This window comes from Colletotrichum graminicola, assembly GCF_000149035.1.
Source record: "Colletotrichum graminicola M1.001 genomic scaffold supercont1.8, whole genome shotgun sequence".
Classification (NCBI taxonomy): domain Eukaryota; kingdom Fungi; phylum Ascomycota; class Sordariomycetes; order Glomerellales; family Glomerellaceae; genus Colletotrichum; species Colletotrichum graminicola.
The window spans coordinates 780,842-807,770 of record NW_007361012.1 but is presented as its reverse complement, the minus strand read 5'-3'; the positions used below and the strand labels follow the sequence as shown (position 1 = coordinate 807,770).

The following is a 26,929-nucleotide window of genomic DNA, read 5'->3' as shown; positions in this document are numbered from 1 at the left end:
GCAAGGGATGACCCACCTTGACGTGAGCGAACGAGCCGATAAGGCCAGGAAAAAATTGTTATCGCTTCGCCTCCTGTCCACTTGTGGTTTGGACAGTGAGAAAAAAAGTTGCAGCAAACACTTCGTCCTTTTGGCATCTCACCCATCCACTCCCGTCGTTCACTTTATCCTTCTACTCCCCACTTCTGATCAGACGAGCTATATTGTATCATCGTCTTTCTCTTCAGTTAATACTGTCTTTAATCACAAACCAAATGTTTCGACAATCCCTCAGAAGATGCGCCCGCATCGGCGGCGCAAGCTTCGCGACTCCTTCCCTCCGAACGACGAGGCCCGTTACTCTCAAGTCCATCGCACAGTCTTCACAAAGTACTCTTCGCGCTCCCGTCAGCATCAATGCATTCAGACGCTACTCCAGCGAGGCTGCTGCCGCAGTAGCTGCTGATCCAGCCGCCAAGACTCAAGAGCCCTCTGGTCCGACGACAAGGTTTGCGGATCTTCGCAAGCTGGGCGTGCACAGCAGCTTGGTCAGCACCATTACCGATGGCATGAAGTATGAGACCATGTCGGAAGTCCAGAGCAAAACGATTGAACCGGCTCTCAAGGGCATGGATCTGTAAGTTACACCCAACACTAGGCTCTCCTCCCGTCCGGTCACTCACAGTCTCTCAGGGTCGCCCAGGCGAAGACAGGTACCGGAAAGACTCTGGCGTTTCTCATCCCCCTTCTGCAGAGAATGCTCGCGGCGGACCCATCGCTTGCCACCCGCAGGGCACGTTTCTCCGCCGACTCCACTGACATCCGAGGAATCATCATCTCTCCCACCCGTGAGCTCGCTGAGCAGATTGCCGTTGAGGCCGGGAAGCTGTGCGCCAACACGGGTCTGGTTGTCCAGTGCGCCGTCGGTGGAACAAGAAGGAACGAAATGCTCAGGAAGACGCAGAGAGAAGGATGCCATCTTCTCGTCGGTACGCCTGGGCGTCTGAACGACCTCCTCTCGGACCCCCACAGTGGTATCAGCGCCCCAAATTTGGCCGCTATCGTCCTTGATGAAGCCGACCGCATGCTCGACGTCGGCTTCGAGAGGGAGCTGCAGGATATTGTTAGTCAGCTTCCTGACCCTCACACTTCGCAGCGCCAGACCTTGCTCTTCTCTGCCACCATCCCCAAGAACGTTATTGCCCTGGCCCGGCAATGGGTCCGCGCCGACAACTTTGACTTCATCCAAACTGTCTCCGCCGACGAGGTCCTCACCCACGAGAAGGTGCCGCAACATGTGGTCAAATGCAGAGGCTGGGCCAACCTTATTCCGACCTTCTATGAGCTGATGGAAAAGGAAGTCGAGAAGCGCCGCAACAACCCGGAAATGATGCCTTTCAAGGCGCTTGTGTTCCTCCCCACGTCCGCCTTTGTCGATCTCGTGGCCGATGTTGATCAGAAAATGAGGTTCAACCGTGACAGAATCATGGGCTGGAGAATCCACGCCAAGCTCACCCAAGCGCAGCGCACAACCGCGTCCAACAAATTCCGCGATGCCCGGTCCGGCATTCTGTTCTCCACTGATGTCACCGCTAGAGGTCTCGATTTCCCCAATGTCACCCACGTCATCCAGATCGGCTGCCCGTCGGATCGTCAGCAGTACATCCACAGGCTCGGCCGTACAGGTCGCGCGGACAAGGAGGGCGAGGGATGGCTCCTCATGCCCGAGAGTGAGACTGGCCTTGCCCGCAGTGAGCTCGCGGGTCTTCCCATCAAGGCCATCACGGACATTGAAGCCGCTGAGTTCGACTTCACTGGCCAAGAGCTACCGTCGGAGCTGACGACAAAGGTTACAGAGGCTACCTCCCAGCTTCGCGAGCAGACTCTTAACGCGGCCTACCTTTCGCTCTTCGGACAGCGCGTGGGTGATGTCCAGAAGAAGGCCGACGAGCTGAAGGAGTGGTTCGTCCACGCCATGAAGATGGATAACACGCCGGCGATTAGCGCCTCTATCGCCCAGACGAGAGGGTTGCGTAACATTAGGGGCATCAACATCTCTGGGCGAGGGTCCTCCTTTGGCAGAGACGGAACGGGCCGCGGCCGCTTCGACGATCGCGAATCTCGGGGTGGTTTCTCCAACCGTGGTGGCTTTCGCAGAGACCCCTTTGAAAGGATGGAGCGCGAGGGCTCCGATCGCTATTCCCGCGGCGGCTCCCGCAGGACTGGGCGTTCTGACCGCGATTTCGAAAGGGCATCTTTCTAGATGTTGAGTGCGAGTATGACGAGAGAAAAAAGAGAAGGCGTCCGATGAAGTGGAAGAGGTCTGCTACTACAATTTGACGACTTTGGCGCGGAAATAGACACGTCATACCTTCACTACCCCCTCAGGTACACCATCCCCCCCCTTTGTATCATACCACTTTTTGTACGGACCACGGAAGAACGGCTTTGCTTAGCGACACGGGGGTTGAGAGTTGCTTGTACCACTGCTACTATTACTAGAACGGGCTGAACCCAAATGTGCTTAAGCCACTGTATACCAAAGGGGAAAAGAAAAGACGAGCACAAAATGAGTTAGCCATGTAAAAAATCCGGATCGTAAATAGAACCCCCCAATCTCTTCTTCAAAAGAACTCTTAGCCCTCTGCTTTTATATGTGACATCTCTCTCTCACTCTCTCTCTGTGTGTGCGCCCTATCGGTATGTGTGATTAAGGTATCATCGTACCCTGGCAGGGTAAAGATGGTCCTTTTCCCCATGTTGGTCCAAGAAAATATCTCCTCGAATATAATATCAGTACCGCCCCGTACAACGCCAGTCGATGGATGCCGTTTGCAGCGCTTATTCAAGCCGATCACTTTTTAAGCGGCCATACACGCCTTCCCCCCCTCCCTAGAACCCCCAAACGCCCTGACAAGGAAGCCAGAAGAAGAAAACGCGCCTCCCTTAAGGATGAGAATCTTCAGCGCCAGAAAGCACAAACCCAAGCAACTGCTCGCCACTCTCTTACCGGCCGGCCAGGAGCGCATTCGCGTCCCAGAGAAGAACCCTCTCGTCCCAGCCGACGGTCGCAACCCACCCGCCAACGCCGAACAAACACCAGTCCACGCCGACGACGAATTCGGTGTGTCTGTTCATAATTCCGACCTGCGCGCCAATCTGCGCCCCGCCCGGCGGTCCTGTCGGTGGCGCATTCGACCGGTCATCCCACAACCTGACCGTCATGTCGTAACTCGCCGTCAACAGCAAGTCACTGGCGTGCGGGCTCCACGCCAGCCGGCGGACGGCGTATTCGTGCCCCTGCATGACGGCCAGGGGCCCTGCCGTCGGGTTCCGAATGTCGAACGTGCGCACAGCGCGGTCGACGCCGCCCGTCGCGATGACGGTGTCGCGGTACTTGTTCCAATCGTGTGTGAGGACCTCGGCGGGCGCGGCGGAGGGGAAGGAAGGCCCTGCTGCGTGGACTGGGATCATGGAGGTTAGATGGTAACGCGAGGAGGCGGGCGTGCGGAGGTCGAAGATGCGGATCTGGGAGTCTGACGAGACGGCGGAGATGATGTGCGGGTTCGACGGCTGGAAGGAAGCCGAGTAGGTGCAGTTCCCGACGGGGAGGGTACGGAGGGAGCGTTCGCGGGTCGGAGACCACTGGGACGTAAGTTAGCATGCAATAGCACGGATGGTGCCTTTTGAGTGGTGGACATGCCACTTTAATCGTGCCGTCCCACGAGCTGGAGACGAAGGTGTCCTTCGTGATGGGGCTCCAGTTGACGGAAAAGGTCTCGCGCTTGTGCTCGTGGAAGTTCATGACGGGGAAGTCCTTGACGCCGAGATCGAAGAGTTTGATGGAGCCATCGCCGCAGGCGACGACGAGCTGGTTCTCGTTGATCTCGGACCAGGCGAGGTCATATTGGGAGTCGTTCGTGTCGAACCTGGCGGGCCGGTCGAGGGGAATTCAGTACCCATTCGTGGACCGAGGGAAGGGGCAAAGAGGGGGAACTCACGTCGTCTCGACCTCGACGCCCCGTGCCGTCAAGGCGAGGCAAAAGACGCGGCCATTGCCGACAATGCCAAAGTTGGCCGATGACGCAACGGCGATGCGCGAGTCGTAGTAGGGCGAGTACTTGACGGCATACGGGTTGAAGCCCTGAGTGCGGAACTCGAGCATCGGGGCCATAGCGGGCAGGATGCGATGTATTGTTTTGTTTGCTCAGAATGAGAGGGTTGATGCAGCATGCTGACCAGACACACAGACGGCGCAGAAAAGCATATGAACGCGAGCGGAATGGCTCTGCCCGGGGCGGTGATGTAACGCCGATCCGGGGTACCTCGGCAGACCGGTCGACAGTGGATGGCGGGGCAATACAGTACCTAGATACTGGGAGATGCGATTATCGGGGCCCACGGTTTGAGGGGGGGTCATGCCGCGAGACCGAGCACGTGAACAGGCGCTACACACGCGCCTCCTTGCAGCGCCCTTGGGAAAACAGGTGGAGAAGATGGCATTTGACCGTGGAGTGACGGTTTTGCTGTCGAGATTGGAGCCTTTTAGTGCACTCTTTTCACGACCCTGATGTAATGTACATCGCCCTATGCCGACGATTCTGTGCACAACGACCGACAGATTTCATATGCATTTCTCAACGACGACATGGAGTCCTTCCTAGTAAGGAAGAAGCGCAAGCTGAGTCCGGCCATGGAAAAACAGGCTGACGACGACGAGCCCACAGAGGTGAAGCTGGCAATTCTCTCATCGCTTCACCCAAACATTGACCAAGAAGTGCTGTTGGACGTCCTTTTGGCGCATAACGGCTCGGTTGCAGAGTCGCTCAAAGCTCTACAAACATCAAGCCTCCCGAAGAAGACCAGTGGAGCCACTGGCGCTCAAAGCTCTCTGCGACATTTTGCCATGAAGTCTAGAGACGGCGACGCGGGGTCGGGTTTGCCGGGCAAGAAGAAACTCATGTCCAGGAAGGGGGCCACTCTTCACTTGTACGACCCAGTAGACATCGCCGAGCATACGCCATGTACCGTGATCCACGGCTTCCTTTCGCCGGAGGAAGCAGACGACCTCCTGCGCGAGCTCATGACGGAGGCCGAGTCCTTCGAGAAGAATGCGACGTTCAAACTGTTCGACAACGTCGTGGCCAGCCCGCACACGTCGAGCTTCTATGTGGAGAGCTACGACGAGATCCAGGCGCAAAAGACCGACTATCTCTACAACGGCGCCAAGCTCAGCGACGTCCGCCGCATCACGCCGCAGCTCGTCAAGGTCAAGCCCAGAGTCGCCGAGGCTGTGAACAGGGAGATACAGACGAGGATCAGGACTCGCTACCCTGGAGGGAAGAAACTACGGTTTCAGTCCCCCAAGCCGTGGGCTCCCAACTCGGCCTTCGTCAATTGCTACGACGGACCACATGAGAACGTCGGGTGGCACAGCGATCAGCTGACCTACCTTGGTCCCCGCGCCGTCATTGGGTCGATATCTCTGGGCGTCGCACGAGAGTTCCGCGTACGACGGATCGTTCCCAAGGACGGAGACGGCGGTGGCGGCAGCAGCAACTCGACCGAGGACGCCGACGCCGAGGGTCAGATTTCAATCCATCTACCGCACAACTCGCTGCTTGTCATGCACGCAGAGATGCAGGAGGAGTGGAAGCACAGCATCGCGCCAGCGCAGTCGATCGGCCCGCACCCGGTCGCCGGTAACAAGCGCATCAACATCACCTACCGCGACTACAGGGCCGAGATGCACCCGCGGCACACCCCAAAATGCGACTGCGGAATTCCGTGCGTATTAAGGGTCGTGCAGCGGAAGAAGGAGAACCATGGGAAGTACTTCTGGATGTGCCACGGAGGCAATGTGCCCGGCAAAGATAGTTGCTCGTTCTTCCTGTGGGGCCGGTTCGACGATGACGGCAATCCTATCTGGACCCATACGAATCGAAAACCTAAAGCTTGATAACTGTTACACCTAGCGGAACGGACCCAACGGCATGCACGCTACTCCTTATTCACTACCAATATCGCTTGAACCACTCATGGGTTTACGTAGCCCGGCAGAAACTCGGCCTTGCCGTCTGCATGATGAACCTTGAGACTTTTCAGATCCACTCCATTCAGTACTCGAGCATTCACGGGATGCTTGTCCTTGGACCAGTCGTGCCAATAACGTGCGTCCTTGGTCAACGCATCCCGTTCCTCCTCAGTCAGCGGGTTGTACTGGTTGGTGAGTGGGACGCCGCAGGTCTTGCAGAAGGTTTTTGCGAGGATGCGGTGGGAAAAGGTATAGCGGCCGATATTGCTGTCATCTCCCGACAGCACGACCTGGTCAGCGCCGGGTTTAAGCCAGATGTACGCATTCTGCGATCAAGGTTAGCATCACTTGCGTGCGCATAGGCGCGATCAGGATTGCGGCTTACTCTCACGCAGATGCTACAATTACATTCGATAATTGTGTCCTCATAAGTCTCGTCGATGGGCTTGCTCGTGACCGCCACCGTGACCGCGCCGCAGTGGCAGCTTCCGGTGTAGAGCTTCCCCCCCTCGACCTCGGCTGTCGGATTCGGACCCTTATGGGCTGGGACCTCGTACTTGGATCCCCAACTTGCGCCATTGACACTGCTCGAGATGTCAGCAGGGTGAAAGATCCGGGTCGGTTATTGGGGACCGCACGATCTTTTCTCTAGTCCGACGATGTCAATGTCTTGGATTGAGCGCGCCTGCACTCTTGTCAACCCGGAAAGGTCCGCCATGGAACAGAGTCGTCTGTCCGCCTTACATTTAAAGCCATCTTCATGTACGGTGGCCCGTTGGGGAAGTCCACCATAACGGCGGTACCACAGTTTCCGCAAAACTGCAAGTATGAAAGTAAGCCTCACGGATCAACACATGGGGGGTTATTGCGGGAGGCGTCACCTTGTGGATCATCTGACCCGACCCGAATTTGTAGCTGAAAAGCTCGTTCTCGGCGCCCTTGACAAAACGGAAGTTATCGCGGGGCGGCGTGATCCAGAGAGCCCCCTTCTTGACACAGATGCTGCAATTGCACTCGCTCAGGCTCTTGATCTCGGTAGCCTCGAACTCGTAGACGAAGGCGGCGCAGTGACAATTGCCGCGGTAAGTCCGCTTGGGTTCTTGCTCTTCAGAAGTGGCCATGACGAGTATGTGTTTGTGGCAGGGCAATATGGCCGGTTCAATGGGACAGAGGGTGTAGAGGTAGAGACTCGAACATGAAGGTCCATGGTCAATGAAAAGCACTTTATATAACCGAGACCGAGAGCTGAGATAGTCCGCCATGCAGCCGCATTGCGCCCTTCAATGATTAACAAACCCCACGTTTCGTTGAGAAGGAACGAGTGGATACGCGAGGGGCGTTTCGGTCACTTGTACAGGGTAGCCGATCCAACGCGAACAATGGCCAGTTTAAATTTCCTGGCTCCGCGGAGACCACTCGAGGGACACTTTGTCTCTTTCGTGCGAGTCGCCGACAAAGACCGGTTGGCTGCGACGGGGGCGGGCTGCACGCCATCCCTCTGCAAGCACCCGCATGTGAGGTTTAGGGCAAGCCATGGCGACGCCCTCGAATCCGAACGACGCGATGTCACCACGTCGTCAGGTGACTCTTGCGCGGACGATGCTTAGCGGCTCAGTTGCTTACGGGGCCGTGTTATGAGGTACCAGGTTGGTATGGCACTACGGCCAGGGGCGAAATCTACACCGACCTGATGGGCGGCACTCTGGTGTTGATTCGGGGATGTAAGACATTGCCTTTGTACATTTGTAAGCAGACGTCATGCTACACACCGCACTGGTGTCACCTTTCCGCACGGCTACGGAAAGGGATTCGCACTGGTATGTAGATCCCGGCTCGGCTGGGGGGCGGAGGGTCGGTCAGTCGGTGTGATATGCCATCGCCGCGGGGAGGCAGCAGCAGCATTGGAAAGGGGACGGGACAGCCTGCAATGGGTCAAGCGGCCGGCACTTGTTGAGTCGCTGGAAGAGCTACTCTGCTTAAGCGAGTCTTTCCGGAGAGCAGACCTGGCATGTTGGGGACGACGTTGAGACGAACACCCACTTCTCAGGGCTGAGCGTTGACCTCCGCTGGGCCGTGCCGTTTCGGGGTGGGGAGGGGGGCTATGGTGGACTTTTCTATGTATCGCGCCGAGGCGCCGCCTGAAGGCGGACTGCCTCACTCGGTCCACTCGAACTCGGGAGACGAAGACGGTCCGGCGAAACCAAGGCACGCACTGGATCGGCTCTGTATTTGCGAATTCATCGTGTCCATTCGCTATCTGACTGGAGAGGCCCGACAATGATAGTCTGACGTGATTCGGACCCCGAGATGAGCTGGCTCACCGCTTGCCATGCGCGCGAGAGAACCGTCCGTACCCAAACAAGTCGGCACACGCAGGCGTATGCACCGGATGCTTTCTGCTCGCCTCAAGACATTTCGCTCTTCCCCCGCGTTATCTCGAGCCATTCATCATTGCTCAATCAGTTGCGCGACAATATCTCCATCCAATCGGCAAAATACGCTACATCGTCGCCAAGAACACTAATCTTCCTCCCCGTCAGCCCCCCCCCCCGGCTCGTGTCATCTAGAGAGATTGATTAATTGAGACCCCCCGCACCGAAGAACCATGTCCAGTGATCAACACGGCGGTTGTTTCCCGGTTGTACAGAGCTCCCCACCCTTCGCGGGAGGCAACCTTAATGTGACGGCTATTATTTATCCTGGGAAGAATCTCAATCGCAGAGGAACGTACATGTTCACGCCGCGTCACGGACCCGAGCCCATCACTCGAGCACAATTGCTTTCCTCATTCCTAAGCTACCCCAGTATGTAGACATTTGCCAAGGTGATCGACATCAGTTGGCTGCACATGAGTCACTGCCACCTACGATTCATCATTATGGCCGTTTGAAACCTTGTCTCGTTTTGTCATGCTTGATGGCCTGTAAAAGGTGACGACTACCTGCCCTGACCCCTTTTGTCATTTGACCATGGGCCAAAATGACCGTTGTACAGGTCTTGGAGTTGGTTTTGGGTGGATGCACCTTCCTTTATGTATCCCTGTTCCGTTCCGTCTTGGGAGCTGCCATGATGGGAAGTTGTCCGCGGCAGTTCGTTGCATTGCGTACGACGTGATTGGACTTGGCGACGCAGAAGTGGTCTAGCAGCAAAAAACCAGACAACCAATACAAACATGTTTCCCAGGCTTGCGTACGTGCTTAGGCCAGGGCGTCTTTCGGTCGGTTGCATTACACGAGAAGAGAAACACGTTTCTAGGTGGCTGAATGGTTTGACTTGAATGAAGGGCGTTCAGCACAATAGTAGACGTCGTCATACCCTATATGGGCTCTGCTGCGGTCCCTGGCCACGAGCTGCGGGAAGCAGGGTTATGTTGCAGGGAGGAGAAGGAGAAGGAGGAGGAGAAATGATGGCCAAGATCGATGAACCACCATCCCCGCTTTCGGTCTGCCAGGGGAACGTCAAGAAGCTTGCAAATGTTGGCATCTGATCTCCATTGCGGCAGGCAAGGGCGGACGAAGATTTGCCGCCCCTGTCGAGCCATATCGAGCGCACCTGAAGGCCGTTCTTGCCTTTGGCCGCCATGTGATAAAGCAGGAAGCACGCCGCGTCTCCTTTCCAACTTTTCTGGTAACACTGGCTCTTGCTTGCATGAGCATTAGGCCTCAATCCCTCGCTCTATATACGTTCTACTCCTAAAGGCCACAGGCTCTTCCAGCCCATCTCGGCGTCCCACGAGACCGGCTACGCACCATTCGGCAGCAATTCCACTGTCCCAGTAAAGATCCTCAAATGGCATCTGTCAAATCCTTCGTCTCAGTGGTTGCGGCCTTGGGCGTAGCTCTGCTGCCAGCAGTTGCAGCTCAATGCGCCGACCTGACGCCCGTCTCGCAACCGCAGCTCGCTCCCGGCTACTCCGCGAAACTTATCCTGAATCAGCTCAGCGATCCTCGCAGCCTTGAGTTTGATAGCCTAGGCAACCTGCTCATCGTCGAACAAGGTGGCACTGGTATTCGATATGTCAAGCTCACAGACAACGGCGGCGTGAATGTCTGTGTGGCTTCCCAGAAGCAACTCATTCCAAATGGAAACGTAGGCAACGAATCAGTTTCATCATCTAGATACCTGTTTAGCAGCGGTTCACTAACACTCGTCCAGCTCACTCACGGGATTGCACTCTCTGCCGACGGCAAGATTATCTACGCCTCAACCCCCACGGATGTATTGGCCTATCCCTACGACGCCGCTGCTGGCACCGTCGGACAAGCCCGCTCCATCATCAACGACATGGCACAGACCGGATACCATCAAACCCGCACTCTGTTGATCCCCAAGGACAAGCCGAATGTGCTGCTCGTTTCTCGCGGATCTGCCCCGAACCTCGACCTTCCAACGGCCGAGGCCTCGTCTGGCCGCAGCCAAATCCGCGCCTTTGACTTGACCAAGCTCACAGACGGCCCCGTGCCCTACACCTCCGGCGAAGTCTTTGGCTGGGGACTGCGTAATAGTGTCGGCGTTGGAGAGAACCCCAAGGACGGCGGCATTGTATGTGTTTGATACGGCCAGCGGAAGATGCCTGCCTGCTGACATTATATTAGTGGTCGGTCGAAAACTCCCTGGATGACATGGAGCGTAGCGGCGTGGATGTCCACAACGACAACCCTGGCGAGGAACTGAATTACCACGGCAGCTATAGGGCTGCGCGCAACCCCTTGAAGGGGGCCAACTATGGCTACCCCCACTGTTTTGCTGTCTGGGAGACCAGCACCATTACCGGCGTGCCAGATGTCCAGGTGGGGAGCCAAGTGATTCAGGGAAGCCCATCAGGCAACATTACAGACCAGTACTGCCAGACGGTTCCCATTGCACCGCGCCTCACCTTCACTGCCCACACGGCGCCTCTAGACATCAAGTTCCACCCCGACGGAGGATCTGCCTACATCTCCTTCCACGGTAGCTGGTAAGTCTTGGAGCCATACGTGGTCGTGTCCAGGCGAAAGCTGACGATGCTTGCAGGAACCGACAGCCCCCTGATGGCTACCGTCTAAGCAAGGTAGAATTTGGTGTCGACGGACAGCCTACTGCTGCGTCAACCAGCAAGTCTGCCGAGACCAGGGTTGCGTGGAACAGCGAGAACGCTGTCTGCCCTGGGAGCTGCTTCAGACCTGTTGGACTCGCTTGGGACAAAGAGGGCAGGCTATTCATGGTCAGCGATTCTACTGGCGAGCTCTTCGTTCTCACGGTGCCCGCCTAGGGGTCGGGTGAATCGTACTGTTCTTATGCATAAGGACGGGAATGCTCTGTAAATCCAAGTTTCACGGACATTTGTCCTCCTGATTATGCATGTTCTTAGGAAAGGGTTCATAGCACATATCTAGGACCTTTTCTGGGATACTACGAGACATTCCGGAATTGAGTAACAATAAAAAGAGGTGTGGCAGTTGGGGTTCCTTTTGCAATCAGCCCGTCCCAGACGTCAATTGAAGCGTTAGTAATGAACCTGGCAGCCGCGAGTTGCTAATGGGAAAGCCCTGTGTACGGCAGGGGTTGGCAAGGGAAACGCTGTTTTCCAAAGAAGGCAAACGAAACAGTTTCTCCCACCGAGATTGCCGAAGACAAGGCAAGTGGGGAGAGATTGGCTGGTTGCCGCGCAGCGACGGCGACCCCCCTTGCATCGGCCCGGGTTGCAGTGGACCGATCGGGCGCGGGGGTGGGGTGCCTCTCAGGCCCCGTGTGCCTGTATGCCTGTCGCGATGATGGGCGAGTAACAGGGAAGTGCAAATGCAAATGTGAGTTTTTGGTGGTGTTTTGCAGATGCAACCAATAGCGCAGCGCTCCAATCCCAAGTCACAATCCCGCTTTCCTAGGTAGTCTCACTCATCCCGTCTTCCCCATTGTCATCCATCCATTTCCTTCCATCCGTCTCTTCTCCCGCCTTTCGCGCAGCCGAACAGTTGACTCCTGCCTTCATCCCATATTGGCCCCCTCCATCGCATCGCTCGTCAACCCTGCCAGCACGCATGCTGTTCTTGGCCCGAGCATTTGCGCCATCATTTACGGGATTGATTGACACCGGCGGCATCAACATCTCGACGCCCCCCGCTAAGCCCCCCCGGTTTCCGTCTCAGGCTTTGCAATATTGCAACGTCGCGGCCAACGGGATCTAACTAAAACACCGAGGCGCGCGACCGCAACCGCCAGCCTGTGCTTTCGTTCAACGTCTTCGCGTGCATCACGACCTACCTTACAGCCGCCTGCCCGCGCAGTGCTGTACAACGACCTTTGCGACAGTCTGTGCGAGACAGTCTTACCGTTCTGCCTTCGAAGCCGTTATCGCGCCTCCTCCGCAAGCGCTTGCCTTGCGACGCGCCGCCACACCGTACTGTAGCCTGCCTACGTCATTCCATAGGATGCCTGTCATCCATCGTCAAACCGTCGACGGTGTGGTCGTGGTCCCGGCCACCTACGGCGGTTACTCTGACCTCAGCTCTGGCGCGATAGTCGGCATCACCCTCGGTGCCGTTGCCGGCTTCCTGCTCATTCTGTGGATGGTGTACACGTGCCTTGATTTCGGCCGGCCGGTCGACAACTCATCCTCGTCGGTGTACACCGGTACGGCCTCCGTCGTCTCTGTGCGGCGCTCCAAAAGTCGCCATCGCCACCACAAACACCGCAGCCCTCGCGCGAGAGTGATTGCGACCGAGGAAGTGAGGGTCAGAGAGAGAGACAGCATCAGCAGACCACCGGGCCCGGTCATCGTCGAAGCTGCACCGCCGGTGATGCACGAGCGCAGAGCCAGCCGGCCGCGCCCAAGTGTCATGACTGATGACGAGGAAGATGAGGTGGTTGTGATTGAGGAGCACACCCCGGAGAGGAGGCGGCGGCGGCACAGTAGCTCGCGGAGGCACAGCCACCGAGGCGAGAGCCGGCGGCGGAGTCGTGATTACTGAACTTGGCGCGAGTATACCTGGATCGGATGTTTTTATTATTGTTGTTGTTTTCCCTTCGAGAGACCGCTTTATAGCCGAGGCCATATTGTAATGTATCAGGCTCATCGCAAACGTTCGTGCGCCCTGGTGAAGAGCTGTAAGTGCGATGTCTCTGGGGAAAAGCGATGATCAAACGCTACACGAATGTTGGATCTAATGAATCACAGGTGGTTGTGCGTCAAAGGGAGATGGGAGAAGGAGAGATGGGATGGAAGACTGGAGGGTCGTTCCTTGTACTGTTCGTGTAAATTACGGGAGGGATGGATGGCGGGAGGACGTGTTCGGTTTCAATACGAAGCTCGACATTCCCTTACCCCGGAATGCTGGTCTTGGGTGTTTCCCGAATACGGTTGATCCAGAGATCTCATGATTATGGTTGGCAACGACGGCTCCGGACGTGCAACCTCGGTAGCTGGTGTGCACGAAAGGGTTGCCGCTTGATTGGCTTTGCTGACGCCTCTCGACACGGTGCTGGACCAGAAGATTGGAGAAGGCAGCGATCAAGCGTCCAGCGTCGTTGTGAGGGGGTACATTGCATTTGAGCGGCAGAGGTGAAGAACGCAAGTAAGATTTCCTACTTTGGTTTAATTCATGTTTTAGTAGGTACTCGGGAGCCTTTCGCAGCCTTTTGATACCAAGCTGCGCGCCTGCTTATTTCCCACAATGAAATGCAAGCCCCCAAGCAGGTGAAGAGCTTTCCTGTCAGGTTTAACCCAAACCAAACAGCAACTTGCAGATGGGGCCGAGTGGGATTGGCCAATAACAGGGCACGGGTCACATTTCACATGCTTTCCCCAGACGCTGTTTTAGAGGGGACAAATGAAATAGTTTCAGAATGACATCACCTACGAGCTTCGATCTCCTAGGGAAGGGCAACGCACAGCTTTTCTTCCCAAGGAATTCAGGTCAAGGACTCAAGGTTCTCTCTCCCAGGCACATGACCCATCGGCATTGCTGAGAGGTGCTTTCCCCAATTCCTTTCCTTTCCGTGTCCGACACTAAAGTAGCCTCGGTAGCTATTGTGAGACGCCATAGCTCCTCGCACCCCCGCGAACTCATCAGAGCTGTCAGCCGGTCCGGGACCTCCTCCTCCTTTTAACATTTGGATTTCCTCCCTCCTTCTCTCTGGCTGTTCATCTTCCGACCTACAATCGTCGTTTGCTCGGCACTGCTACGCCGAATCTACAAACACTGCGAATACTTCGCGGGGCTCTTTTCTTTGACTTGATCGATATCAACAGACGGACGCGCTTGTCGGCAGTTTGATATCATCAATCGCACTTCACTGTTAACTACACAACAGATTCCTGGTTAACACGGCGCATGATGGATCATCCAGGTACGCATGTCGTCTGCCCTTGAGCAAAACAGCTCCCACGCACTACCTGCGCGCGGCCCCAGTTGCAGATCCCTTTAGCCAAGATACGCGGCTGCACATAGCCCCAAACCCCACGGGTGGCTCTGACCCATCGCCTATTGCAATTCCATCGCGATTGCTTAACCTCTCGTGCTTTCTGAGCTCGCTTCATTCCACTAACATATCCATCACAGTGAAGGAGATCAAGACCGTCATCCGGGACCTGGTCCAGGGCTCCCCGGAGAAGCAGCTTAATGCTCTCTATTCCAACTTTGCCGAGGATGCCGCCTTCACCCACCCCTTCTGTCACGTTCCGTCCTTCGGCAACACCAATATCCCCTTCTTCTTCACCGTCAACTCGCGCTGGTTGATCCTCATGGTCTACCGCTGGTATCGTATTTTGAGCCCCAATATTGACATGGAAATCGAGTCTTGTGGTACGTAGCAGTTGGAATGCTCATCTCACGAGTTCAAGCCCCTTGCGCAATACTGACCTTCCCACAGTCCAAGACCAAAAGACCAATATCCTCTACGTGAAGATGCGCCAAAACTTCCGCCTATGGTTCGTGCCCTTCTACAAGGCGCCAGTCGACTTCGTTGTTGTCCTTCGCCTCGAGACCCGCACCGTCGACGCCAATGGCAACCTGCTGCCCCGCGGCCAAGGCGACCCCAACACGGTCGGCAACCGCCAGCGCCAGTTCATCGTGAGCCAGGAGGACCACTACCAGGTTGGCGAGTGGCTCAAGTTCCTCGTCCCCTTCTTTGGCTACTGGGCATGGCATGTCTGGACCCTGTTCGCGACAGCCCTGTGCGTGGTTGGTGCCTTCTTCGGGTACCCTCTTACCTTGCTCTTCCAGCAATTTGCCGTGAACAACAGCACCAACGGCACGGGCAGCAGCCAGGAGGTGAAGAGAGACTGACAAGCCCTTGGTGGACTCTGGCAGAGATGATGATATCGGTGGATGCTGATGATTTTGGTAGCGTGGCCGTGGGCGAGGGGCGGCTAAGAGAGATATGTTTGTTCAGTGTATGATTATTCAGAGAGTATCAGGAGGGCTGTATTCGCGACGACTACACGGCAAGAGACATGAGCATAGCTTTTTTTACAACCTGCACGGATGGCAGAAATAATACGGTTGGAAGGAACGTTGACGAGCTTGACCGTTCTTCTCAGGCTGATCAAATTGCTCACACCGGATGGGGTTGACCGGCTTCGCCCAGCTGTGAGGATGTAAGCGCCGCATCATTGTGACCCACGTAATCAACTAACAGCGCGCCTGGTTTTTCCGCCACGCCAACATCATGCCTCCTCATCCTCATACCCCCTCGGCCCTCACACTTCACTTTCGCCCCCGCTCTTTTTTGGGTATACCAATACAGAATGCCTCGAACACTGCCCCTTTTTCGCGTCCCGGTCTGGCCCTCCTCTACCCCATTTTTGGTTTGTATCGGACTGTTCCACCTAGCCTAGCCCTCGTCCTTCTCTCACACCACTCAAGTCCATGGACTGACTCTATGGCCGTGTTTCCGAGCTGATCTCGTTCACGCAACAACGCCCTCCCTGGCGGATCATTGCCGCTGTCATTCGTGTCTCTTAGTATGTATGGGTTAAAAGACAAAACCCCGTATATATATGGACGTCTCCCACAAATTGGAGTAGGTCCGCTCGCATATGTCATCCGCAACGCCCGCGTGAAAGCAGTGCCTGGGGGGTACTTCAAAAGTCATTGGACAGGCTCACAATCCCCCGTCTTCAATTCGCGTTCCCGCTGCCGGTGGGAGCTTGCTGCTGATCCGGCGACTGTTGTTGAAGCTGCTGCTGCTGCTGGCTGCCAAAGAAAAATCCGTCAAATATGTTCATCTGCTGGCCGTCGCTGAAGTCGTGGTGCACATTATCCCAGTTGATGCCGAACCCCAGGTCAAGCTGCGGTGTCGTCACGTCACCGGACCCGCCAAGCTCTTCATTCGGATTGCCCTGCAGGCTCTGGAGGAAATCCATGGTCTGGACGTCTGGGTACTCGCCCGCGTTATACGACCCTCCTCCCTGCTGCTGCTGCTGGGTCAGAAACGAGCCGCCGCTGCTGGATCGCTCGGCTACTAGGCGGCGAGGGACCGGCGGCGACGCGACGAAGGCGGGGTCGATCTCTGAGGGGCTTCCCTGTGCCATCATGTTGAAGTCGGCGGTGCGCGGTGAGCTCCGCGGAGGCAGGTCTCCGGCAACAGAGAGGCTGGGTGATGAGAGGGTGTCGGATAGCGTCAGGTCCATTTGGTAATTGCTCTGTTGGCCTTGGTGTTGCTGGCGGCGCCGTGGGTTGCTGGCGCCCGGCATCGATGCCCCGTCACTCGGGGCGGAGCTCCATTCGAACCTGCTTTCGCGCATCTTACGCGGTGGCACCGAGTTGAAGCCGCCAGTCGAGTTGGCCATCTTTATGGTGGCCTTTGCTGTCCGGTCAAAGGCATCGCGGCAAGTCTCGGCAGGAGGGCACTTGTCGATCAAGTCGGTGAAGACTGACTTGGCGGCCAAGATTGTAAAGTCCACCTCGTCCATGGTCTGTTGCGCGTTGCGTCAGAGCTGTCCACGTTCAGTTCGCAAAGATGGGGGGGGGGTTTACTTACGAGTCGGCTTCTGACGATGGGCGAGTGCCAAATGGCGTAGAGATATGAAATGCCGGCCATGAACAGATGGTGTGTCGAAAGATAGGTGTAGCTGACCAGCCCGCTCAGATGGAGCTGGCGGTAGATGCGCAGTATTTTCTGCCCAGCTTCGGCCACCTTGAGATAGATCCTGTCCTCGTCCTCCCGCAGCTCCGCCTGGAACGCCGTCGGGCTGTTCACCTCGTTGGATGGGTTGTACTCGCCCTCGAACAAGGCGGGCACGCTCAGGCTCTGGCGGTAGAGCATGATGATGGCCTGCCAGTAGTTGAGCTCCAAGAACTCTGTCGAGAACGCCACGCCCGTCTCCTCGCGCGTCGGCGCCGAATTCTTCCACCGGTACAACCTGCGATCGATGTCGATACGCCACGAGCGGAACGAGTCGAACCTGACGAGGAACGGGGACGGTATGCGGGTGTGAATATCCGAGTTGGTCAGGTTCTGACCGGAAGCCCGCACGACCTGCGTCTGGTTATATTGCAGCACCTGCAGAATCTCGGATTGCAGCAGCCGCAGCTTGAAGTAGTGATACGCTACGTGCTTATAGCTCGGCTCAGCCAAAGATGCGGGCATCCCCAAGATCCCGGTCGGCGCAATGTACTGGTCATCCAATAGCGAGGGGAACTCGGTCGTGATGACCTGGTCGCTGATGCCGAAAGGTCGCCCGACGCAAGTGCTCACCAGGCGATCCAGGGAGTATGTGCACCACCATAACCTCCGCCTCATGTCCCGGATATACAGCCGTCTTCCCCTTTCGCGCGACTGGGCGTTTTTAGCCTCGCCCATGTCGCCGTTCTCTTCCTTTACCTTGCCGGAGGGGTCAAGCATAGCTGTTTCTACGTCGCTGCCGTCCTCGTAGTGCAGACCCAGGTCCACAGCTAGACGCACAGCTACGCCGATAATGTACCTGAAAAGACCTATCAACATCATATATCACCCGAGAAATACTTTGAGCTGAGTGTAACCTACCAAAGGCCGGGGGGCACTGGCCTCAGAAGCGCAAAATTAGCCAACAACAGTACAGCCTGCAAAACCTCTAACCCGCCGCCGCTGTTACCGAGACAAGCTTCGAGATGTACGAGGGCGCTAGCGTGGTACTCCTCCGGCTGGGCTTGGCCAAAACTGTTCGCATCTGCAGGGTTGCGAGGACCCGCGCCCGAGCCCTCGGACTTCACAGGCTCGCCCACGATTACGCCGCATCCTATCGCGAAGACCATGTTCAGCATGTACAGCTCCCGAGGCCCTCGCGGCCCGCCTGGGCTAGTATACGCCTGATCGAACATGTGCATGAACTCGCCGCGGTGGAGGATGGGTATTTGGGGGTTCGCATGTTCAAAGTAGAGCGTCACGAGCCTCATGCCCACATCTCTCTCGGGAAAGTTGGCCGGGCGAATCGTAGGTTTTGTGTGAAGTCCAAAGAAAGAATCCCGCATCGAAGTTCCGCTGCCTATGGGCAGACCTTTGCCCCCGGTCCGGTCCTGGGTCCCGTTATGATCCGACACCGAGTATTGCACAGCGGCGAAGACGACGCGGTTGAATGAGACGCCCGAGGCCGAGGCCAGAGATCTTGGCTTGGAAGGGCTGACGATATCGAGCATGCCCGTGCCACCGGTTTCCGCCTTCTTGGCCTTTTCTAGATCGGGACGGTGTATGCTATTCTTTGCGGGACCGGACCCTTCGATGCTCTCGGAGCGCGTCGAGGAGGTGGCGTCTGTGTTCCATCTTGCGACGTCGGCACCCACGCGTGACGACGGCTCCAGGTTCTCGGCGGGCGGGAAGGGGACATTATGTTTGGCGAGCAATGCTTCGAGCTGCTCGACGCGCGTTTCTAGATAGAAGACGTAGCTTTAACCACACAAGTCAGCAAGCCCGGTCGACAACAACAGTGCCCACTGCCTGCGCAAAGCACCAGACGGACAGTCCGAGACGGCGACATACCTTCTGGGTATCTCCTTCTTCGTGATGGGGTCATAGCCCACGCATGCGACTCCCGCCTTTGCGCAACTCGCGCAGCTCGGCAGCTTCTGGTCGCACCTGTTCTTGCGCAGACGGCAGCGATTGCAGGCGCTCACGTTGCGGAAGTTGCTGCTCTGGCCAGCCTTGCCTCCGATCTTTTCGGCAGCGGCCAAAGCTGCGCCGGCGCTGGCGAGCGGATCGTTCTGTTCGGCGGCGGACGGGCTTTGGTCAATGCCGGCGGAGGCGGGCGGGGATACGTCGGCGTCGTAGGAGCCCTGCCGCGGTCGCTTTGTGGGCTTGAGGGATGGCGAGGGCGGCGAGTGGGCAGGCATTGTGGCTGTTTTTTTTTTCTCTTTCTTATTCCCGCTTCGGACGGGCAGGTGGGCTTTCGATCGGGGGAGGGGGAGGGGGAGGGGGAGGGGGATGGAGATAGAGGTCTGTGATCGGATTGGATTTTCTGGGCCTCCGCCGGCCGGTCGGAACAATTGAGGGGGGGACGGTGGGAGGGTGACTCGGCTGAGGAGTGGGAGCAGGAAGCGACACTTTTGGAATCGAGATAAGGGATTGTTGTTAGCCGACGGCTGGCGGAAAGAGCGTGCGCGATTGAGAGAGTCGGATGTTGAGGGCGGGAAGACTTCGGTGAGGCATACAAAGTGCTGGGGAATACACAGCTACTGCGACGCTATCTCGACCTGCGCAGCGACAGCTCCACACATGATTCGGCAGTGGTACGTATGGCAGGAGGGAAGAGGCGCTCTTTTTTTGTTCTTTTTCTTTTGCGTTTCCCGTGCCAACGCCGCGCTAAGTAAGGGTAGCTAGAGCTGGGCGTCTAGACAAAAGGTGGAAGAGGTGGGGGGTCGAGGTAATATGACCGAGTCCCTCAGTATAACGGCCATATATGTGCGGAGAAAATGCGCGCAGTCAGCTGGGATCTCTCTACAAGTTGAGGATCTGACCAAAGCCCAGGACAGGGACGGAGGACGCGCACACGGGGACGGGAAGGTGGCAGGGACAAGAGGGAGCCCCCGGTCGCTCGTCTGAACGGTGAAGACTAGTAGTTTTAAATGAGAAGATGAGTTATAATGGCGGCGCGAGCTCGCACAAAGACAACGTTGAGCTGGGCGGGCCGGGGCGGCTGGGCCGCGGGCCATGGGCGAGTTAGCGAAGAAAAGAGCGGGTAACGGCATTGCGGTGTGATGCATGTGGATTGGGAAACTGCGCATCCAAGAGCAGAAGGCCAGGGCAACAACGCAAAGCGGAGGGGGAGGAAGACAAGGTCGGAGAGGGGGAGGAAGACAAGGTCGGAGATGGGATGGGATGGGAAGGAACGGGCGCCTTGATTCATAGGACGACCAATCTGCAGACTGCGATAGTATTCTTGTTATTTTCATTCTTTATTTTCCACCTTTAACGCAGGCAACATCGTTGTCAGCCCAGCTGATAGATAAGGAACGGAAAAACGCGCGCCTGTCACGGAAAGTGGGTGTGGAGGGTTGGCGGCGCATGGAACATATGAGAGATGACAGTTAACCTTTCGCTTCCTCGACAACTGGAAGCTTGGCAAAGCAATCAGACAACTCAATGGGATCAAGACATAACTTCGAGCCCAATCCTGAACTCTTTTTCTCTGCTTCCCGACTCGAGTTTGAAGCTAAAATTGGTTCCTCACCCCGCGCTGCGGATGTTATTGGCCTTGAACCCTCTGGCGTCCCCCCCCCCCCCCCCCCCGCTTAGCGTGACGGCCGCCGGGTATCGGTTGACGCACCTGGTCCCCTGCCGGCGGGCTTGCTTGATTGGCATACATTTTACGAGCATCGACTCGTACGTCTTACATAGGCTGCCTGCCCGGGCTCAAGGCATCACAAACGCGACACCCTTATCTGGACATCTGATGAACGCCAGAGCCTCTTTTGGTTTAAAGATACCGCACACCTCTTTCCTAAACGAGGACCAAAGAGAGCAGCCCATTCCCTGATCTTGAATGTTGTGGCCGAGGACGTGCTTAGATCCGATCTTTATACTTGCATCCTCCCCTGGGGCACCGCCCACTTGGTGATGTTTCGCGCTTCCGATTGACCGGCCGTCGCTCTGGGCCGATGTTGCCCGCAACCTCGCCAAGGAACAACCTCATTCTTCCTTCCGATGTACCGAAGTTCTGGCTCACGTCCCAGCGCCCCAGAACAGGTAGGTAGGCAGCTTAGCTCGCGACCGGCGGATCAATGGAGGGGTCGGGTTATCCAAATTTCCTCAACCCACCCTTATCGATCACCATTATCGGATTCCTCCAGTGTCAAATGTCAATTGACCTCATTACCGATGGCATTCACACTTTCTGCCCCCTCCCCTCCGATCCTTCAGTTAAGCGGTTCAGGGCCACGCTTTACACGTCAACACCAAAGCAGCTCGAAACGACTCGCGCCTTTCACCGCTGAAGGGCCGTAGGCGAACCCACTCACGGTGCCGACCGACCAGGAGGTACCAACACTGCTCAGCAGACCACCATCAGCCGCATTGTTCCCTCCCGTTCCATTGGCCTGGTGCCGTCGCGACCGCCAATGCTTCGTTTAATATGTACTACAAAGAATAACCGCAGGGAACCCGTCGATTGTATGAGATGGCCAGACGGAGCCCTTCCGAAGCCGTGCCCCCGAAAAGCCGGACATACTGACCCCACTCTGCTCCAATCTTCTGCCCGCCTCTATTCCCTCCTGCCGGGCCGTTACCCACCTGTTGCCCGCAAGCGACATCCGGCACGTCCGACAATCCCGACCCGAGCCTGTCCACCCCGGCCCTATAAAATGCGCCCTCAAATACCACTATACCGGTATCAAAATGGCATTGCCGAGGAACGAACCCACTCCTGGACCTTCAACCACGTTACCACGGTACCGCAACCGCGCGCGCCCCTCCTCCCAACCCAACACAACCCAACCCAACCCAACCCAAGGGGGTGGTGCTCCCCCCTGTTTGGTAATGAGTGCGTCGAACCCACCCACCAACTGGATGAACCAAACTTTTCCATCACCATTGGAAACCCAATATACCGAACCCTCCCTACCAGAGAACCGCTCGGAAGCGTCATCCGGTCGTAAGCCACGTACGAATGACCCCCCCTCCCTGTAGGTATTTGAAACCAACTCTACCCCGGATTTTTCTGTGGTAGTGTACCTACATCGTCTACCCCCCCCGCATCCCCTGTAGGTATCGTCGTTGAATGTTGCTTCCGCGCGCCAAAGAATGAACTCACACACAAACACTTACACACGTTATCCCACCGTTTCATACCGCCTCCGCTTGGCATCGCGATGAAGTCAAAACCTGTCTCATTCATCAACAAGGTGGCACATCTCCCAAGACCCACTGTTGGTTATGGACATGTCTTCCAAAACAACGATTGTCAAGCAGGGAATTTTTCTGTCAATTTCCTAATAAATCCAATAGAAAAACATCACACCCCTGGACTTGAGAAGTCGTATGCAACGCAACCATAGTCTCCTTGAAAGGTAATCCGTGTCCCTCCCCATCGCCATCCCGCTTATCTTCCCTCTTTCCTCGGTACGTTGATGTAAGGACTCAGCCGGTCCTTGATGATAGTCCCTCAAACAAATGACATTCCGCTTTTCGCGATATTGCGCCTCCCCCAATTTACAGATTCCTGGTTCTCTTTCCATTGTCGGGTGTCCCTTGGGTTTCCATGGTATCTCCAACTCCTTTGGCCGATGTAGCAACAGAAAAAGAAAAGGAAGAAAAAAATGAAAAAAGCTCAAACAAAAATGAAGAAAAAACGTCTGGCTGAGTGTCGCCAGACCCCAGCTACAAAACACGCCCCCTTACAAGAAGGGATGAATCGAAAATGAAGAAACAAATACCCGTCATGCAGCCCGCTGATGGCAATGGTGAAATAAAGGTAACGAGTCGTCGAGAAAATGCCGTGTATGTTCTCTCTCCGGGCCCGTCTGAATTAAACCGTATATCAAAAGTTCTTGTTTGTCCGATCCCGTCATGTCCCGTGAGCGATAATCTATGTCTTGGTCGTCCCTTGCAGTCGATAATGGTCGTCCCTTGCAGTCGATAATGAACGCCGTAGGATGAAAACTCCGATTGCTAAATGATGAAATTCTTTTTTTTCTCTCTTTTTTCTTCTTCGTTTGTTTCGTCGTTAAAATTCCGCCGTGGCCATTGTGAGCCATATTCTGATAGTAGGACGTTAAGATTGTGGCGCATTCATCACCGTCGGCGGCTCGGGCCTGCCTCAATTTCGAACTCGTCCTCGGCGTCCATGGGAACCAACAGACCCTCGGTCTCGGATGGTTCGACGGCCGTTTCGATGTCCTTCACGGGCTCGTCCAACCGGCCGCGAGGCTCGGTGAGGTGCATGCTGAGGAAGGCACCGATGATGGTGATGACACCGCTGGTCCACCATGCAAGACCCGAGTAGCCGGTTTGAATACCCAGGGAATAGATGAAGCCCGAAATGGTCGGCCCAAAAGCCCGGCACAAGCTTGCCGTGGAGGCGGCGACACCGTTGATCGTTCCGAGAGACATGAGGCTTGGCGCTGAATTGGTGAGCAGAATCGCGTTGCTGGGGTAGGCCATGGTTGAGAAGGTGCACTTCCAAATGACCATGAAGTAGACGCCAACCATTCTCAAGTTCTCTGGCAAGAGGGCCAGGTAAGGGGTTGTCAGGTACAGCATGAAGTATGACATGGCCAGCATTCTGAAGAGACGGAGGGGCCCAAGGCGTCGGGTCACCCACGGGAAGATGAAAACCGTAGAGATCATAGAGTAGACACCCTGGACCGCGAGAATAACACCAATGGGCCCCGTCTCCATGGAGAAGCCGCCGACAAACTTGAAAGGAAGGTGGGTATCCGGGTGCTCGTCAGGCTTGGTGCTGAGGAAGACGGGGAACAACTGGTCGAATGTCATGGTATGGCTGCAGGGGATGTCAGCATTTGCGGGCCTACAAGAGGCGGATAGAATACTCACAAGGCCAGAATGCCGTAAGAGATGATATTCAGGATGACAGGTCTGGTGAATATCTTTTTCGGCTGCTCATTGACCTCGTCGCTGTTTGCGGCGTCGCTCAGATCCAGAGTTTCCGTGGGCTCGGGGATCGCCGAGGTAGAGCCAACGAGTTGGGGCGAGTTCTCTGTTGTGCGGTAGCCGGGAAGCTCATCGTCGTCGAGCAGAGCCTGTTTCTCCGCCTTGCGAACCGGAATCTGGCAGCTCTTGGTGGACACCCATGACAAGATGCGCTTTCCCAATTCAACACCCGGGTCTCTTCTCTTCTTACGCTCAGCGTGAGTCTCCTCCAGGAAGAGGAGGCCGATGATGACACCGCAGAAGACGGTGGCGGCGCTGAACAAGTTGGGCAGGAGGTAGGGGTAACGGTCCCAGATGGTGCCCGCGTCGAACAGCCAGGGGTAGTTGACGACAGGCCTGGCGAGTGCGCCACCAATGAATGGTCCAACAATGGAGCTGTCGAGTGTTAGAAACATTGACCAATCAACTTTGATGAGTCAGGCGGTCGGGCCACGCTCGTCGCAAACCTAACTTACCCAAGGCACCAAACTAGAGGCATGATGGTGTATGCGCGGGCTAAGGAGGGGTCCGTTAGTCTCTCATCTGTAACCGGGGAAAGGACCCGAACGTACGCTGGTGTTCCTTGACCGTGACCAATTCTGCGACGGTAGTTTGCAGCACACCAATGTTGCTTTTTTTTTTTGCACAAGTCAGCATCGCGTCACTTTGACCGCAGGTTCGACTAGGGCACCATACCCATTCAAAAGACCACCCAGTGCCCGCGCAAAAAGGGCAACGGGCAGGTTCGGAGCGAATCCGAAAACCAGAGAGCTAATGGCGGTGCCGAAGAGGCCCATGAGGAGAACGGGCTTGCGTCCGACCTTGTCGCTGAGTCTCCCCCACATGACGCCGGTCGAAAACTCGGCCAGGGTGAAGGCGGATGTCACCATGCCAGCATAAACGGAGATCTTGCTCTCATCTTCGGTGATGTGGAAGTCCTCAACCATCTTGTAGATGTAGGGAAAGATGGACATGAAGGCGATCGGTTCGCATATCCGACAGAGTGCTGTTTCCGACACCCGTCAGCGACAATTGCGCCATGGAGCCCGTTGCTTGTAGGCCGGTACCGTGCAGCGGTCGACTTACCAAGAACAAACATCTGTCGCATTGGGAATGGCGGCAACTTGTATTTCGTGTTGCGCCCCGGGGAGCTGGCTCGACGGCCCCCCGTCATGTATCCTGACCTCTTCATATTTGGCGGGTTGTTCTCCTAGTATGCGCAACCGCGGTTCCGGGTTCCGGGGTGCAAAACTCGTGTGAAGCGTATTCAGTAGGCGACGGGAAGTTGGCCAGGTCAAGGGATGCGCGGGTGGGGTCGTAATATATAGGAGGCCTGACGTTCCAAGGAGAGTGCCGGCTTGAGGGTAAGCAAGAATCGAGGGAGAAGGAGGATATCGTGGTGCGAGTGGTCCAGATCGGTGTGGGCAACAAGTTGTTTTTGCTAGTGTCGTCAAAGGGAGAACAAGCCTGGTTGCGATGGGCAGGTGATGTAACAAGGAGAAGCAAAGGTGAAAAAGCAAAGGTAAAACAAGCAGAGCAAGACCAAAGCTATGCGGCACCGGTGGCGGAGGGGTTAGCTTATGGAAGGAGAGTATCAGATGGGAAAAGAAGGAGCAAGCTCTGGGGAAGCAAACAACTTAATATGAAGGGAGCGCGGACGTGATGATGAGAGGACTAGGAGAGACGTCAAAGCCCAGGGCCACCCCAGACACAGACAGACCAGGCCTAGATGGGTTGGACAGGACACCGGGACCGTACCGTACCATACACATATTACATGGCCTGGGTTGCGGAAGCAAATTGGATCTAAGATTGGAACGGCGGTGACCATGACATGTCCAGCGCAAAAAAAAAGCAACCAGACGATACTCCCACTTGTCCGCCGGGGAGGAGGGATTCAGGGAGATGCGGCGGCGAAAGTCCCACGCCGCGAAAAGGGAATCCAACTGCCCGGCATGACGCCTGTGGGGCCTTAGAAGCCCTGTGCCTGATCCAGGGGTGTCCCCCCAGACGACATTTCGGTGGGCTCTTTTTTATTTTTTTGTGCTGTCTCCATATCGAGGTACATGAGCAGTGTAGGTACATGCGCGCGCGGTCGAGTGTCGGACCGGGGGGGAGGGGGAAAGGGTAGGGGGTGTAAAGGGGGGGGGAGGGGGGGTGTCTTACCCCTGTCAAGATGGTGGTACCAAGGCTTTGAACTTTCGCCTTACAACAGTGGATAGGTAGGCAGAGTACCGTATCCGTACGTAGTTGTGCGTGATGGGACTACATATCTAGGTAGTACATGGGCCGACGTGTAGTATATACGTACTGTACTGCCTGCTCGGGTAAGCCATCCGCAGGAGAGGCAGCTGCTAGTTGTACTGCAGTTGTAGTAATAGTAAAGCACGCAGGGTAGGTAAGGAGAGATGGACCGAGAAGATTTGTGGGAGCGAGCGACTGGGTGAGTGAGTTGGAGTGCACTCCATACCTACCTGCCTACCTACCTACCTAGACCGACATAAACAGAGAGAGGTACGTAGTTTCAGTACATGGGAAAAGTAGGCAAGGGGTGGTAGACTCGGGGAACGATGGCGCCAGACCGGAAGGCAGGGATCAACATGGGAAGCAAAGGCAAAGCGAAGGGAGGTCGGTGGGAAAGAAATAAAATAAAAATAATAAAAAAGGTTTCACAAGAGGCAACGAGGCTAACTAAAAGAGGGAGGGTACGACAGTAGTGTTATTATCTTTTTTTCTTTCTGGGGCCGGCTCGGAATCGGAGTGTGGGTAATTGCAGGGCGCCAGCGAGAAAGGAAAGAAAGGAGAGGAAGAAAAAGAAAGCAAGAAGGCAATGAGAGGAGAGGGAAAGGGGAAAAAAAAAGTAGTAAAAGGAAATTGACC

The 26,929-nt window shown here is 56.0% G+C and overlaps 9 protein-coding genes across 9 annotated transcripts; 4 read left to right on the top strand and 5 right to left on the bottom strand.

Moving 5' to 3' along the window:
- Positions 1-254: 254 nt before the first annotated feature.
- Positions 255-2,242, top strand: GLRG_02911 (DEAD/DEAH box helicase; the record flags this gene model as incomplete). The annotated part of the gene is made up of 2 exons (XM_008093596.1): positions 255-616; positions 673-2,242. 2 exons carry the CDS (start codon positions 255-257, stop codon positions 2,240-2,242), a joined length of 1,932 nt encoding a protein of 643 aa, XP_008091787.1.
- A 743-nt stretch (positions 2,243-2,985) lies between these two features.
- On the bottom strand, positions 2,986-4,153 carry GLRG_02910 (WD domain-containing protein; the record flags this gene model as incomplete). The annotated part of the gene is made up of 3 exons (XM_008093595.1): positions 2,986-3,624; positions 3,683-3,908; positions 3,981-4,153. The coding sequence occupies 3 exons, from the start codon at positions 4,151-4,153 to the stop codon at positions 2,986-2,988; spliced, it is 1,038 nt and encodes a 345-aa protein (XP_008091786.1).
- A 474-nt stretch (positions 4,154-4,627) lies between these two features.
- GLRG_02909 (GRF zinc finger) lies at positions 4,628-5,938 on the top strand (the record flags this gene model as incomplete). The annotated part of the gene is made up of 1 exon (XM_008093594.1): positions 4,628-5,938. One exon carries the CDS (start codon positions 4,628-4,630, stop codon positions 5,936-5,938), a length of 1,311 nt encoding a protein of 436 aa, XP_008091785.1.
- A 77-nt stretch (positions 5,939-6,015) lies between these two features.
- GLRG_02908 (glutathione-dependent formaldehyde-activating enzyme) lies at positions 6,016-7,134 on the bottom strand (the record flags this gene model as incomplete). The annotated part of the gene is made up of 5 exons (XM_008093593.1): positions 6,016-6,339; positions 6,399-6,597; positions 6,652-6,698; positions 6,758-6,832; positions 6,895-7,134. The coding sequence occupies 5 exons, from the start codon at positions 7,132-7,134 to the stop codon at positions 6,016-6,018; spliced, it is 885 nt and encodes a 294-aa protein (XP_008091784.1).
- Positions 7,135-9,802: 2,668 nt separating this feature from the next.
- GLRG_02907 (uncharacterized protein) lies at positions 9,803-11,264 on the top strand (the record flags this gene model as incomplete). The annotated part of the gene is made up of 4 exons (XM_008093592.1): positions 9,803-10,102; positions 10,169-10,555; positions 10,609-10,970; positions 11,027-11,264. The coding sequence occupies 4 exons, from the start codon at positions 9,803-9,805 to the stop codon at positions 11,262-11,264; spliced, it is 1,287 nt and encodes a 428-aa protein (XP_008091783.1).
- Positions 11,265-14,325: 3,061 nt separating this feature from the next.
- GLRG_02906 (uncharacterized protein) lies at positions 14,326-15,276 on the top strand (the record flags this gene model as incomplete). Its single annotated transcript, XM_008093591.1, has 3 exons — positions 14,326-14,338; positions 14,551-14,793; positions 14,861-15,276. 3 exons carry the CDS (start codon positions 14,326-14,328, stop codon positions 15,274-15,276), a joined length of 672 nt encoding a protein of 223 aa, XP_008091782.1.
- An 833-nt stretch (positions 15,277-16,109) lies between these two features.
- GLRG_02905 (fungal specific transcription factor domain-containing protein) lies at positions 16,110-19,296 on the bottom strand (the record flags this gene model as incomplete). The annotated part of the gene is made up of 4 exons (XM_008093590.1): positions 16,110-16,907; positions 16,973-17,915; positions 17,978-18,853; positions 18,947-19,296. 4 exons carry the CDS (start codon positions 19,294-19,296, stop codon positions 16,110-16,112), a joined length of 2,967 nt encoding a protein of 988 aa, XP_008091781.1.
- Positions 19,297-22,836: 3,540 nt separating this feature from the next.
- On the bottom strand, positions 22,837-23,154 carry GLRG_02904 (uncharacterized protein; the record flags this gene model as incomplete). Its single annotated transcript, XM_008093589.1, has 1 exon — positions 22,837-23,154. One exon carries the CDS (start codon positions 23,152-23,154, stop codon positions 22,837-22,839), a length of 318 nt encoding a protein of 105 aa, XP_008091780.1.
- Positions 23,155-23,191: 37 nt separating this feature from the next.
- Positions 23,192-25,241, bottom strand: GLRG_02903 (major facilitator superfamily transporter; the record flags this gene model as incomplete). Its single annotated transcript, XM_008093588.1, has 6 exons — positions 23,192-23,900; positions 23,954-24,445; positions 24,526-24,565; positions 24,622-24,680; positions 24,746-25,055; positions 25,136-25,241. 6 exons carry the CDS (start codon positions 25,239-25,241, stop codon positions 23,192-23,194), a joined length of 1,716 nt encoding a protein of 571 aa, XP_008091779.1.
- Positions 25,242-26,929: the final 1,688 nt, after the last annotated feature.